The 16,122-nt window shown below is 37.1% G+C and overlaps 1 protein-coding gene across 4 annotated transcripts in view; it reads right to left on the reverse strand.

Annotated features, from left to right (window-relative positions):
* The window catches only part of ncs1b (neuronal calcium sensor 1b), a 34,123-nt gene that overhangs the window by 6,847 nt on the left and 11,154 nt on the right, over positions 1-16,122 (reverse strand). For all 4 annotated transcript variants that reach the window (XM_039680938.2, XM_039680946.2, XM_089119538.1 and 1 more), the window contains 3 exons: positions 12,116-12,140; positions 6,463-6,601; positions 1,418-1,496 (listed from right to left, as the gene is read on the reverse strand). In XM_039680938.2, the coding sequence (XP_039536872.1) occupies positions 1,418-1,496; positions 6,463-6,601; positions 12,116-12,140 (243 nt within the window). The remainder of the gene's footprint in view (positions 1-1,417; positions 1,497-6,462; positions 6,602-12,115; positions 12,141-16,122) is intronic.

Consider the following 16,122-nt stretch of genomic DNA (forward strand, 5'->3'; position numbering starts at 1 on the left):
AATCTCTTGTCACTGACTGGTGATTGTCGTTTGAACCTTTCAGGATCCGCCATCAAATTGATAAGTTTAATGGGCTATATGCACGCATGAGTTCCACATTTGACGCAAGGATGCTCGTCCATTTCCGGTTGTGGAGATTTAAGCGGAGGAGAACCGAGGAAAACGGGATTATGGCAGAGTCTTCAAAATTTACTGTCCTCCCGTCTTTGAAACGAAACGTACATACGTTTAGATGTAATTTTACATATAGTTACGTATATTTATTCAATATAATTTTAAAAAGAAGCATAAACACAACGAGGGGTGTGTTTTATCTGTTTCTGTGACTAACGTTTCTTTATTATAACCATGGAGTATAAAATTCAATATAAATTCTCGGTATTGCATTGGACTCTACGATCGGCGGAAGTTATCGAGCATCCTTAATCCTTCACCGGAAATACCGCTGTGCATAGAGCCCATTATGTCAAGTGCTGTGAGAAAAGGCTATTAATCTCCATCTCCAACATCCTCACACGCAATATAGCCTACTCCTTCTTATATGTACAGAAGTGACATAAAGACATGCTCGAATTTCCACCAGTACCACTGGAATTAAAAACATTATTAAATTTTAACAAACTTACCACTTTGAATCGAGCTAAGGCAAGCAGATAGTTTTGAACACTGGCTGGTTATTTATTTTCTCAAATATGTATTTTGGATCATTTTTAACCCCCAAAAATCAAAGAACTGCATGAAGCCAGCAGCTGTTCTGTGAGTAGCAGTCCATTTCAAGTTTAATCATTTTGAGTGTCAGTTTTTCTGTCACAAGTGGTGGTAGATAAGAGATGCATGATGACATACTTTAAATGACACAAAGAATAATCATTCTAACCACACAAAAACATGACGAAAACCGACAGAGGTCTGAACAAAAATGGGAATACTTATTCACAGAGAACTAAACAAGACACAGGTGGATTAATCAGTAACCTATGTAACAAAAAGGGAGAATTTAGTAACTATGGAAATGGGAACTAAACTGAAAGGAAACAAAGGAACTTAAACAAAAATACAATGAAACATAACATAACCATGACAATATAATATAATATAGGCTAATGTAATATATACGATAAAGAATTTCTAATAAAAAGCTCCAGCATCATTTGTTTGGAAAATCCACTTGGTTTAGTATTTTATTTAATAAAATGAAGTGCATGGATTTTTTAAAGTGGATTTTAAGTGTCCAAATATGTTTTGGGGCCACTGTTTGTAATCTAGAGAGATAAGTGAATGTATTAAATTTATTACAAGGATTATTATTTTAAGACTGCTTCTTGTTTAATGACACATCTCACAAAGGTATTCCACTGCTTGTGTTGTTGAATGATTATCGCTTCAATGGGCTTTTATTAATTAAATACTTGCTTACAGCGGAGCTTTTCATCCAAGGTCCCACGTGAGGTCACAGACAGGGCCTGAATGAACTCTGAGAACTCAATCCGTCCATCCTGTGGAAAAAAAAAAGAAAGATAGGCTATTTCATTGCCCTGTCATCATGGTGCCTAAACCCCAGTAACACTTTACACAATGCTATATTATTAAACTTTGTTGAAATAAAATTTTAAAAATAGGCCACTAATACATTTGGTAACACTTTACAATAAGGTTCCATTTAACCTAAATTAATTATATTAGTTAACATGAACTAACCATTAACAATACTTCTATAGCATTTGCATTTATTAATCTTAGTTAAATGTTAATTCCAACATTAGCTAATACTTTATTTAAATCAAAAGTTTCTGTTAATATTATTTAATGAACCTGAGATAACATGAACTACTTAATAAAAAATACTGTTCATTGTTAATGTTAACAAAGAGGAATAAATATTGTAACAAATGTATTGCTCATTAGTTAGTGCATTAACTAACAGGACCTATTGTAAAGTGTTAACACACACTTTAACACTACAGTAAATGTTGAGTGCACTAACATTAGATTATACACTATTAACTAACAACAATTAAAGAACAAATGCTTGTTTGTGTTTTGTTCATGATATCTAATGCACAGCTAATCATAAAGTAGAGAACCTTATTAATAAGTGTTACCCAGAAGCCTTTGTTGATTGGCAGATTAAAATGGGCCAGTGGACTGCTATTCCTATCCCACCCCCTGCTCTTCCTTGGGGCTACAGGCTGGCACCACTAACCATTACAAGATGCATTCTGCTGCCAAATATCCAGGAGATATGTTATGACACATTTTCTGATTTGTCTATTGAAACCTCTCTAGTCTAGTGCAAGAGAGGTAAATGAATGCAGATTCATGTTATTTAGTAAACAGGTTTAAAATCTTCCAAAATAATTCTTAAAACATTAAGGGGTGAAAACGCTCAACTTGTTCAAACCTTACTTTATTGTGTGAATTTTTATGATTCATGCCTAGGCACTGTGTGTTCTGTCATCTTCACTTCAGATTGAGCTAGTGGGCTTAAGAAATCCCTGAAGAGGCACTAACAAAGACAGGCAGCATTTAGTTCCTATGAATAAAATTGTCGGTAACACGTTACAATACGGGTGCACTAATATGCATTAATTCATACTTAACTAATGCACAGATAATCATGAGTTAATGTATAACTAATGAAGAACTAAACTATTAATTAATGATTACTGCGTCAGCAACTAATAAAGAGTCTATATGATTAATAGATTAAGTAATACATGAATTGCTATTAATTCAATGTGTCATTGTGTATTAATTCCTTAATAACATATTTTATTAACTAATAGTGTAAATGAATGTGTTAATTACCACAATTAGTCAAAGCTATGCACTTCAACTTCCAGTTGTCTGCTTTAATTACTCATTAGCTAATGATTTGCAAAGGTGTCATTATGTTATGACTTTACTTGTTGGGGCACATCATTATTAACTAGTCATTTAGTAATTGTAGTAATTTTGCACATTAATTTGCTCTAACAATGAAGTAATTAATAATGTATTAATGCATATTAGTGTACCTGTCATATTATCTGAAAGTTCAAATACAAGGCTTTGGCTCATTCTGGTAATTAATATATTAATTAACCCTATTAGTTAAAAAAATAGTTATTATGGAATTAATCCACAATTACATATTCAATTAATAACAATTAATGTATGAACTAATACATTAACCTTACAGACTCTTAATTAGTTCCTTCCTAATGTGGTAATCATTAATGAATAGCTTAGATAATCATTAGTTACATATTATTTCAGTATTATCTGTGCATTAGCTAAGCATGAATTAATGCTTATTAGTGCACCCGTATTGTAAAGTGTTACAAATGCTCTACTGGTAAGCTTTCACTCCCAGGAGACATACCCGATTTGCAGTTTATTTATTTTTGCAATATACTATTTCAGACTGTGTCAGTATCTCTTTTCATCAGAAGCACAACTTCGTTTTCTACTATAAAGCAGCTCTCAGTGTGTTCAAGTTTTCACTCGCGGACGTCTCACCTCGACGGACTCAACAGTTTCTCCAAACGAAGTTGGATTTGGCCTGATTTCGTTCGAAATGACGTCACATAAGTTCGTTCTTCGATTTTGCTTTGCTTAACTATTGCTTAATAGAAACCAGTTTTAAACAAGATTTCAACTTGATAACATCCTCCATGGTTGATACAGCCAGTTATGTAACTCACTACAGTGTGCCTAATGTTCTGGCTCGCTGATGGAATATGAAGCTTACTGAATTCCTCTGTATTACCTCAATCTATTTTTCACGTCTACCTTATGAGTTTTCCAGTCCCTGCTAGAGCTGAATCTAACATGCAGTGTTAAGTTTCAGTCAAATACAGCCTTGAGGGCCAAAAGTTCAGTTTTTGTCTCACCAGACCACAGAATCTCATTAAACATAATTGCTGCATTTCCTAAACGCCTCGGGTAAACTCTAGGTGACTCAACTCTCTTGTCCCCCTTCCATTTGTGAACTGTATTTGCTTCCATTGTCTCATGCATTCTTTCAGGGAGAACAATAACAATAGATAATGTCTCAAAATGCTTCCACTATTTGAGCACTACGTTTTGGAGGAAAGACATTTATTCCATCTTTTATCCCACTTTAAACGATGGCTTTCATTGTGCACTGAGTTGTATACCACAACATAAAACATTCTTATATCCGTACAGACTTGCATTTTATATGATCGTCCTGAAATGTTATGTGGTCATAATAATGGTTTAGTTTTTCCTTGAAACTGCACAAGGTTGGGATCAAGTCAAGTTTATTGTTCCAGCCATATACAAGGTGTTGAGGTTTGGCTCATCATTGTGGCCCCATCAGCCCCTGCTGGTAAAGGCTGAAACTACACAATTTGCAATAATACTTATCATTGGCTCTCAAAAGTGTGAAATTGCCTTATATTTTTACGTGTTTTATCTTTTATTAATATGACGTGGATTGGGGGGGGGGTAGCTTTCCTCAGATTATGTAGATCAGATCCTGATTCTTATCAATGTTAAAAACAATTGTGCCGTTTAATATTTTTGTGGAAACCATGATAATTTTTTTTCCAGGATTCTTTGATGAATAGAAAGTTATACAAATTTGAAAGAGAAATCTACATTATCAAAATCTTTACAGTCACTTTTAATAAATGTAATCCATTCAGTAATAATAATTCCTTAAAAAACATTCTTACCCGAACTTTTGAATGATAGTGTAAGCAATTAAATAATTGGGACAAGAGAGCTGCTACTTCAGAAGTATTTATCATGTCAAGCTGATAGGTTAAACACATAGACATGAATTATTATAATAATTAAAAAGGATAAAGTAAATGTAATATCATAGAATAAGATTGGTAACTTATAGAAACACACACTCAAAATACAAAACTCAAGCTGTTGTCAAACTGTTGGAACACTAATTTTCATAAACCAAAAATTGTGAAGTCTGGGTTTTGCCTCTTTGACCTCTTTTCTACAGTCAGACCACTGAGTCTGTTCTGTAAGACATTACTGGAACTCTTAACAAGCTCAGACTGATGCCATCTCCACAACACTGACAATGAGCCGGTGGCTGAAAAAGTGAAGCTGAGGTGAAATGCGAATAGTGCAGATTACTAGAAAAGAGCAAAGACCAGGGCTAATGCGTCTCACTAACAACAGCGGTAGATTTCAAAACCTATAAATAAACTTTAAGGACTTGTTTGACTGTGTGTGTGATCTCTGAAAGTGGTTTTGCTGCCAGACGACTCTTATCTGGTTGGGCTAACTGGCTTCTAATCACATTACAGATTGCACAGATAGCAAAATGAGGCTGTTTAATAAATAATTTATAATGGGAACCAAGCACAATTCCCAAGAGAGTGGGAATAATTAACCTTTCCCCACCCATCCATATTCATAAGTGCTCTGTTGCAAAGCCTGTTGTCTCTCGCCGTCTGCTGCCTACTTAGACAGCATTTAACAGTTGAGGAACCTAATAAGTGACTGATGTTGAACACTCTACGCATGCAAATTAGAACATTATTGCAACTGATTGCAATAGTAAAACAACAAAAATGATGTGAAACATAATTATACACATAAAAATAAGAAAAACATTTTAATTGAATGTTATATTATGTTGTTTTATTCTTTAATATTAATAATAATTCAAATTATTAATTAATTATGATTTTATTATAGTATTCAATATTTTTAATAATATTGATATATTAATACATTAATAATGAGTATGTTTATAATAAACATTTAACTTATTTCATTTGCAGAATTAGTTTAAAATCCGCTTCTATGATGCACTAGGTTTTGAAACAGAGCACCATTTTTCCACCGGTGTCATTTTTAAATAAACGTACACCTATCTCACACTTAACACATATCTTTTTTTCCTAGCGCATACACAGAAACACGCCTAAAAATGACACAAACATCTCAGGGTAACGCTTCCTTTTACAGTCATGTACATACTATGTACTTATTATAGTAATTACAATTATAACTAGGTACTAACCCTGAACCTACCCCTAAACCTACCCCTAACCCATTTACTTACCTTATATTAGCCAGTACTTTCTAGCTAAGTACTGTAAGCACACAAATGCTTTTCCATCCAGAATGTTATTTATCAGCAAGAAAATGTTTTTTTTAATCTACTGTTTAAATTATGTTTTTCTTTTATTTACATATTTATTATTTTTATTATTATTGTTGTTGGCAAGATATCTAATTTGAGATCAGATCCGTTTTAATAACTTCGCTCAGTTATATAGTTCATTAGAGCATGCATCAGCAGGAACATGTACTAGCAACCAAAAATACAACTGAACCCATGACCTTCAGCAATAAAATCATTGTCTGTGTGAACGGGACATAAAAAAAGACAGAGAAAGAAAAAGAGATAAAGTAAGAATGTCTCCAACCCTGTAGAAAAATGTGTTGAGCAAGACCTAATAGTGATGTGCACTTCACCTTGTTCTCGTCAAAAACATTGAAGACAAATGAGGCGAACTTGGTGGGGTCGCCAAAGGGGAAGAACTGTTTGTAGATCTTCTGGAAACCTGCAGCATCAAGCTGACCACTCGGGCAGTCTTTTATGAAGCCCTTGTACCTGGAAGAGGAAAAACAAAACATTATACTTTCATACTCTGTCTTTGATATCTCTTATATGTTATGGTATCAAGGCACTCATGAAAATTAGGCAAGAAAGAGAAGACTGATAAACAGTGTGTGAGCACAGCACCTGACTGATCTGCACGCTAACAAAATAGGCTCATGCCTTTGTAATCTGCCTCCTCCTGCTTCAGGAGATCTCTGAAGTCTGTTCTCTTTCTGACTGTTAGAAATAATTTATGGCTAGATCTGTCAGATTCCTGAACCAAGCAGTGACTTGAGAGTGACATTAAACACGAATGAAACTTTCACACAACTACAAGTATAAGACTGATGTCTCCCTGTCTACTATGACCTGCTGGTCAAACTTTGTCTTCAGAGAGCAAAAAAATATGGTAACACTTTATTTGAAGGGGTGTGCATAAGACTGACATGACACTGTCTTAAACATGACATAACACCTGTCATGAACATGAAGGAGTCTTTATGAATGTTTATGACTCTTGTCATTAAGTGTCATTTGGTCTTTGTTAAGTGTCAAATGTCTTTGTTATGACAACTTGACATTAACCAAGACAAAAATATCTGATTATGGCAACTTGACATTACCAAGACAGAAATGTCTTTGTTATGACAACTTGACATTAACCAAGAAATCATAACCTGTCACAAATGTCATAACAGGTCTAATTATCAAACTTAAAGAAGTTATTTAGCTTTGCGTTAACATTACATTGCCCTGTCATATGTGGTTGGTTTTGACTGTGGCCGTCATGACACCATTATAACTTTGTCATGAATATTTTACTTGTCCTCAATTAAAGTGGAACACATTGTACTAGTTATAAAGATGCCATTAAGGGTTATTACACTGTCAAATGCTTTAACAACAGTGTCATTAATATTTCCCCTTACCTCAAGTAAAGTGGAACACGTTGGACTACTTATAAAGATGTCAGGTTGACAGGTTATGATTTCTTGGTTAATGTCAAGTTGTCATGACATTTCTGTCTTTGTTAATATCAAGTTGTCATAACAAAGACAATTTTAAACAATGTCAACTTTGCAATAAAAGTGTCATAATTTACCGAATGACAACTTAATGACAACAGTCATAAACATTCATAAAGACTCCTTCATATTCATGACAGGTGTTATGTCATGTTTATGACAGTGTCATGTCAGTCTTATGCACACCCCTTCAAATAAAGTGTTAACATTATGGCGTTATATTTTCCTTATTTATTTTATATATAACGGTATTTACACAAAATTGTGTTACTTATGCCTGCTTTTATTATACAAAAAGGTTAAAAATTTTAGGGTCAGTTAGTTGTTGTTGTTTTTTTATTATTGAAAGAAACTAATAATTCAGCAAGGATGCATTAAACTGATCAAAACTGACAGTCAAAACATTTATAATGTTACATTAGTACTTCTATATCAAATGCTCTTTGTTGTATTCATCAAAGAGATTTATTTATTTATTTATCTATTTTTTAAATTGTAATAATATTTCACATTATTGCTGTTCTTACTGTATTTTGTTCAGGGTAACAAGACTAGAATATGATTATTTTGCAGTGGGAAAAATGGCAAAGAATATAACTTTTTATTTCCCTTTTCAAGATTTTTTTAGATAATCTGTGCTGGACTGGTGAGCTGCATTTCAGGGCACAACAGACCTGCTCTTTGAATTATTTAACTCTCATAAATTCACACCTTCCGATCAAGCTGTAATTGTCATCTGTGCAGCTGCCTGTCACACTCAAACGCTGCATTACATTTATAACCACTAATGTCAAGTTCACCCAAGTAGAATGTTAGTGCAGCTTAGTTTATCACAGAATGTGAATTCATGTTGTTATGTGACGTGAACGTAAAGAGACGCTGGGAAAATTCTAATGGAGATTCAGTGTGGTATAAGTCACAAGTTACCAAACTCTCTCATCAGCCTCTTTCTTACTCAGTTTGTCATTTTTTCTCTCCCTTTCCTAATGATAAGTGGCAGGAACTTCCTTCTTGTAGGAAAGAAGACTATACTAACATGAGAGCAGGACAAGCGGAAGGCCATATGGGTCTGTTTGCATACCTTGTTTTGGTTTGGACCACTACCAATATTGGCTCCAGACTTAGATAACTCAGTATTAAAGTCAGTTCCAGACAAGACAGCCTTAAACAATGGATGAAATAGCCAAGACTGCAGCTGGTTTCCCTGCCAGACCAACTGTAAAGTGCCTCTAAAACAAGCCAAAAGACTTGCTAAGACAAGCAGGAAAACCAAAATCTCAAGGGACAGTCGCACAACACTCATTCCATTGACTTTCATTTATATGCATGCACAATTTGCAAATGCAGGAAACAGGAAATCGAGCAAATTTGGCTTCTAATCACATTACAGCCAAATTTGTTTGTTGAACGCTGACTTGCAAATTCGTATCACGTGAAGATGGATTTGCAGCCATGTTAACATAGAAATGTACACATTACATAGAAATTCATAAGATTTAAGTCTTCTGTGACTGCGGCTTTTGGCTTATTTAATATTCCACAAGTTTTATTCCACCACCTCTGCATACATTAGGTAGTATTTCAGTCTATTAAAATTACTGCCACTGTAACAGACTACTCAATCTCTTAAAGTCCCAATGTAAGAGATGTAGAGGGTCGTTTGTTCTGTACTGTGACATTTATCCAAGTGGAAAAAAAGAGGAGTATTAAAAAATATCAAAATCATTGGTTGAAGATTGGATGGAGTGAATGCAAGCTTGCTGGGATGGTGTTTAAAGACTAAGGCCCCGTCCACACTACTGCGTTTTTTCGTTTAAAATCGGAGACCTTTTGCAACGTCTGCACCTCCCGTCCAGACTAAAACGGGAAAAACGAAGACCTAAAACGGAGAAGTTTAGAAACGCTGCAGCTCCATTTTGCGTTTTGAATCTCCAGAGGGCGTTTTAGTGTAGACGGAACAAAACGGAGGAGTTTAGAAACGATGACGCAGAGGCTGACGCTCGGCTCTATGTTTGGGTGTTATCAGTCATGACGTATTCCCTGATTCGTCAGACACCGTTTACACCGGCACGCGCATGCCCAGTGTTGGTGAATGGTCACGTGATTCGCGTTTTCAGGACGGAGATACGCAGATAAAACTCTGGTGTGGACGGAGATCGTATTCGTTTTAATTCTCAGTTTTTAAACGAAAACGCAGTAGTGTGGACGGGGCCTAAATTATTGGAGAAGCCCAGACTTCTCATTTAAGGCCAGCATTTATGTGTACCAGAGAAAGATTTTGTACACAACCAAAAAACCAGTCAAAAATATTTTCTGCCACATGCTCACACAAGTATCTCGCAGAGGGTCATTGGTCTGTATAGCCTCCTGTGGCTTTATGACGCCATCCTCTCGCCCCATGCAGAGCAATGCCAACTGTGTAATGTCTTAGCAATTGCCCCATTACACCACACTGGTCAGGAAAAAACACTCAGTCAAGCATAGTTGGATGATTCACAGATCAATTTTGGCTATTTTTAAAGCTTCAAGAAAACATAAAGGAGAAAATGTTCTCTGTAAGTATGATTCATGCTTTATCCATTCATTGGCAAAAGGGTCTGTAGGTGGTTTGGGAGGGGACTGTTTCACTCTGTCAGTGAGCCCTGAACAACCTGCCACCTCTCAACACACACAAACACACACACAGAGAGACAGAGAGAGAGAGAGAATTCAAACTCTCCACATTATTAAGCATGCACAGAGCAAACGAGAAGGATAACAGCATTTAGTTCTCATTAATCCGACTTGATTGCCGCTTAATTTGAGCGAGCCGCTGTTATCAAAGCAACGCCTGGTATTTTTTGAAAAGCGAGAAATGCAAAGCACTTACAGTACACTTCAAATATGACGTGTATAAATGTAAACAAATTTGCCCCCAAATGGCTTTCATTTAGACAGCATAATGAACTGTAGGAATCTTACATTTCAGTGTCTAAACGGTACTTTCTAATTTCTAAGAAAAGTCGCCTCGTTCTCTAATTACACATTATTGAACTGTCTGTAAAAGTCCCACTTTCGACTACTATGAATGTCAGCCTACAATATCAGTCCAGACAGTCTGGATCACTGATGTAAAATCAATAATTATATGCCATTTCCCTGCTGAAAAGACCAATATGGTCCGAGCTGTTTTTTTATGGTTTGGTGCATATCTAACTGGCAATATCAAATAAGGTTTGATGTCAGTTGGCGTTTGTGGTTTGCATAATCATATTAGATATAGTCTGTTTATTCATTTATGATAATGACTAAAGGCTTAGGCCTACATTTTGAATGTTTTGTGTTACACTGACTCTTGATATATGAAAAAATAGCTGAAACATTCTTCAAAATCAAAAATGTATATTTTTTTGTGTTCCACATAGCAAACATAAGTGTGATTTTTGAGCTACTCCTAACCTTGGATCATTTAATTTTTTAAAAAAAAAACAGGTGTTCATCTGAGTGGTCTAAGAGGTTGCTTCAAATGTTCACACTTAAAATGGGAATACACACAATTTTTTACTATATTCAAGTTGTTGTGGTTGTAATAAAAATAGTAACAAATATATAATAAAAACACCTGGTACAGTCAAGAACAAACACATGCACAAATGAAGACATGACACTATAGAACATCCCTAACACTTACTTACTTACTATTTTTGAACTGACAGAATTTCTGATTTACGCATTTCTGTTATTTTTTATAGTTTTTCTGTTCAATTAGTTACAGACATTGCTGTGCAATTATTAAAAAACTATAATAGCCTATGTTTTGTGTGTGTGTGTGTGTGTGTGTTATATTTTATATAGTTAATTTAAGATTTAATTTCAGACTCCAATTTTATTTGTCGGTCTAGGTTCTTCCTAAGGGTTTAGTTCTATCAGAATAAGGTGTAGTTCTATCAGGACTTACAGTCAGTAAATTCAAAAGCACCTAAGCTCACGTCCCACTGCAGCCTCACATCCACCGTCTACCAGCAGCAGCAGCAGCAGCAGCAGAAATGAGTCAACAATTTAGCCTGGCAAACACCCAGGGACACACAGTGCCAGGGCTGGACTGACCTTGGGCATGCCAGCAAAGTCACCAGCACTTGGACTCTGTGACAGACTGACATTAAGTGAGGTGTGCCGAACTACACACTCCTGTTCGCTGACATTTGGGCAAATTAATGGAAGGATGGATTGTAACGTTACTGTCAAATGTGTTTTTCAAAGGGTAGACACTGAGATTTTTCCTCTGCGAAGTACAACTACCAAATGATGAGAGGAAATACAAAATGATTCTGTGATGGCCAAAGCAGATGGAGATATAAAAGCATGATGTACCCAATGTGCCAAAAAAGACGAGAAAGGGGACGGGAGGAGAGGAACTAAACAACTTTATGTGTAGGATGAACAAAGGATGAATGAAAGATAGACAGACAGACAGACACATAGAAATATAGATAGACATAGAAAAGTACATAGATAAACTTACCATTGCTGAACCTCTTTCTCTGTAACTGTAGGGGGAAATAGGAGAGAACACAATTAACAAATTATTGAACTAAAGGCTAAAGTAAAATACAACAGATTTGTCAGGCAAACATGGTCCCTACTTCATGTGATTCAGCCTGTTTCCTTCTAGAATGTGGAATATTAATACTTTTTACAGTCTCATTTGATAGTTTTTTATTTGCTACTTAAAGGGGAACCACCTTTGCAAGTAGTCCATTTGCAGGGGTGGAAAATCAGTGTCTCTTGGACATGGTGACAACTCTACTAACAAAGGGGGGTACTGTTTGGAGTGGATTGCGACTAGGTACTTTATGTATACCTTTGCTGACATTTTTCATGTTCAAACAAGTACATTACACACTAAAGAACATTAAGGGGAAAATAATAATAGGACCCCTTTAACTGAACATTTAACTGACTTACTATCAGAAGCAAGGGAGGCAGAAGCAAAGGGGGCAGTGCCTCCTCAAAACAAAACTAGGCAAAAAAAAAAAAAATCCACAGAACAAAAATAAAACAATGCAAATATTATGGAACATGACATAAAAAATGTTTGTAAATGACTAGTTTTTCTAAAGTGACACACTAAAAAGTATCTTGTGGTCCTAGTTGTACTCTTAACAGCCGGACAGCCGGTAAGTCCATTTTATGTTCTCAGTTTCGTTTTCTGTAAAGTGTGTGGCTGTAGTAAGCATATGACACAGTAGATTGAGGGTCTTTTAATAAATCCAACAGAAACACAGCTCAGGACAGGAGATAAAGCAAATATGACAAAAAACTGAACAAAGGAAAAGTCTAAAAGTCTTAGCTATATATGGTAACCCTCGTTCCCTGAGGGAGGGAACAGAGACGAAGGTCATGACTGACCAATAGGAATCTTGCTAGAGAGGCCAGTTTACTTTGAGTGAATCTAAAACTAGCCAATGCACATTGGCGTGCAATCCAATCCGCAGCGTGGGTAATTAATGAGCAGCTGTTACGATTGGACAGTACTTTTTTGCTGAGGAGCCAAGCCTGAGAAAGCTGCCCCCGCCGACGGGCGACAGCAGATGTGGCGACCTACATCTCCGAGGGTTACCATATGTAACCGAGACGTTCCCTATCGGTCAGTCACTACAACTTAGGTCATGACTGCTCAATATTAATCCCTACCAAAGTGCTACAGCACCCCATCCAGTGCCCCATGCAAGCCTCTGCCTGGAAGGACGATAGGAGGAGGCCTACACAGTGTGAGTCTGTTGATAACACTGGGAAGCGTGCCCTTTCTATCTAGGAAGGGGAACACTGTGGAAGCCACTCACTTCAAAGAGTTATGTGGAAAGTGGACTAACCCGAAGGCTGTACTGCATATGAAATAATCGGTGACTTAGCCCAAGGGAAAGACACGGGCTTCCGTCTTAGGAGTGGACTACTTGAAAAGCCCTTTATTCCGGACCATATTACAAATCATGCAGGTTTGCAATGTACAACATCAGGAAGATCAGGCCTTTCCTAACTGAGCAGGCGACACAGCTTCTTGTCCAGGCCCCGGTTATTCCTAGGCTTGATTACTGAAATGCTCTTCTGGCTGGACTTCCATCATGTGCAACTAAACTTCAACAAATGATCCAGAATGCTGCTGCTCGTCTGGTCTTCAATTAGCCCAAAAGGACCCACGTCACTCCTCTGTTCATCTCTCTGCACTGGCTGCCACTCGCTGCTCGCATCAAGTATCCCTTAGCTGCCCCGCCGTCAAGGGTGGTGAGGGAGGAGGAACCACTGGAACGGTTTCTGGCAGTAAAAGGAGCCGTCTACGTCCCCATGAGCTCCTCATGCACTTCCAGGAAGAAGGGTGCAGGGGTTGGTTGCTGAGCACCAGCACAAGCCACCCCGAGATACCAATCATCCAACCTCGAGGGTTCGGGACACGGTGGAGGGTTCCACACAAGCCCGACCCTGTTGGCGAACCCGGGAAAGCATGGACATCATCTCTGGGTCCGTATCGGGCACCGCTGGCACACACGACGGAGGCAGCGGCTCAGAGACGTCGTCCGCAGAGATCCACCCTCCAATGCTGCGATCGACATGTGATCATCGCGGGGAGCCCCAAAGGAAACGACTGGTACACACCTCGAGGATGGTCCAGCGCGCTCCGTTGGCAGCTCAGATGGTTGCGGAGCATGAGAGGGGTGAGGGTTCCTAGGGGATTCGTTCCACAAAGGAAGCGCGCTCACCGAAATCCTCAGGTCACCCAGGTCAGCAGCTGAAGAAACTCGCACTGGCGGGTTGGAATGGGGCGCTAAAGTTTAATTGGAATGGGGCTTTAATATTTAACCTATTAAAGAATAGGTTATTTATTTTCCTCTAAACCACTAGATGGCACAAAAACTTGACATAGCACTTTCCAAAACATAAAATTTTTCAAGATGCACATCAATTCAATAGAATTTTGCCTGATCCTTGATGCGATCGGGGACATGCGTGCAAAGTTGATTTCTGTGCTAGTTTGATCTAATATGTAATGTTTTTTTATCATTAAATGTTGTAGATTTAAGTAGCAAATGAGAATCACTGAAATGAAAATTAAGCAATTTAATCATCTGTGGAATGGGCAGCACTCGAAAAACCCCAGCAAATCATTTCCAAGACCACCAAGAATCACTGGAGAGAGAGTGCGTCAAACAAACGGTCGTCCCATAACCTCCATTGCTCCATTAATGTACATGCAAAACAAACATACTGTACGTATTTTGTCTGCAATCATGCACTATAGATAGATTACCCCATTGCCCCCTATGTATGGGTCAGGGTGCACATCATTTTTAATTAATTCAAATTAATAACATTTAACCTACTAAATTAACACATTACATTAACAGCCCCATACATTAGTTATCGATTCAATCGTAATACTGTAGTTTCTTACAAATTAAACAAATTTAAAAGTATTCTTGTTTTCACTTGAATCCTCCTGTTCTCCCTGGGCATCCCACCTCTATAGAACAGGCATATATTTGACTGATTGGGTACAGACGTGGGCAACCTCATAAACAGAGCAGGGATTTATCAAAAATACACGTTCCTTCATGTAACAGATGTCATTCTGGGTAAAGCATTATAAGGAGTAGGCTATATGAAACTGTACCCACACAACCCTAGTGCTGGGATAGCACAGTTGTTGCTGGGAAACAGCAGTAACCCAGAAGCTTGAAAACAATGACCGAAAAACGTAACCAACACAATGACACAACACAAAGCCAGAAACAGGATGGCAAATCCAGCACATAGGTTAGTTTAGATCTGCCAAATGCATGCAAAAAATTATACATTTACTTATTCTGTCATGTTTGACTTGCCATTTAATTGGTTAGGGAATTCATTGTGTATTGATAATTCATTAACAGCGAAATATGTCTGTTTATGCAGTGAGGGGCTAATCTAAAGTCTATCACAGATGCAGGAAAAGCATTTGAAAATTCAAGCAATGTCTGTCCTCCTTCATTCTATCTCTCTGAAACCTCCTTTTTGAATGTTTGTGAGAAAAAGATGAAGAGAAAGCGATAAAGAGATTAGGAGAGACAAAGTACAAGAGACGTGGACACTTTTTGTCTAGAAAAAAAAGTTCAAACTCTCTTGGTTATCCAAATAGCACACTGATACCGTGAACCGAGCTTCCTGCATGTAATACTGTCTCCCACAATCTAATGTGTTCAACTTTCGGTTAATATCACTCGCAATTTGACAGCTCTTTCCTATTTCTAAGAAATACACATCACTGATTCACTTACATTTATTCATTTAGCTGACGCTTCTCACTGACTTCCATAGTAGGAAAAAAAAATATACTATGAAAGTCAATGAGACCAGTTTGGTTACTGATATTCTTCTAAATATCAGAAATTCAGAAAAATGGTAAAACTCAACTGTTTAACTCTGGGGGAGTTGTAAAATGAGCCTATTTCCAAAAAAAGTGGAGTATCCCTTTAATGCAGATTGTTGTTAGTCGCT

Source organism: Pimephales promelas, chromosome 14 (genome assembly GCF_988280905.1).
Source record: "Pimephales promelas chromosome 14, fPimPro1.hap1.1, whole genome shotgun sequence".
Classification (NCBI taxonomy): Eukaryota; Metazoa; Chordata; class Actinopteri; order Cypriniformes; family Leuciscidae; genus Pimephales; species Pimephales promelas.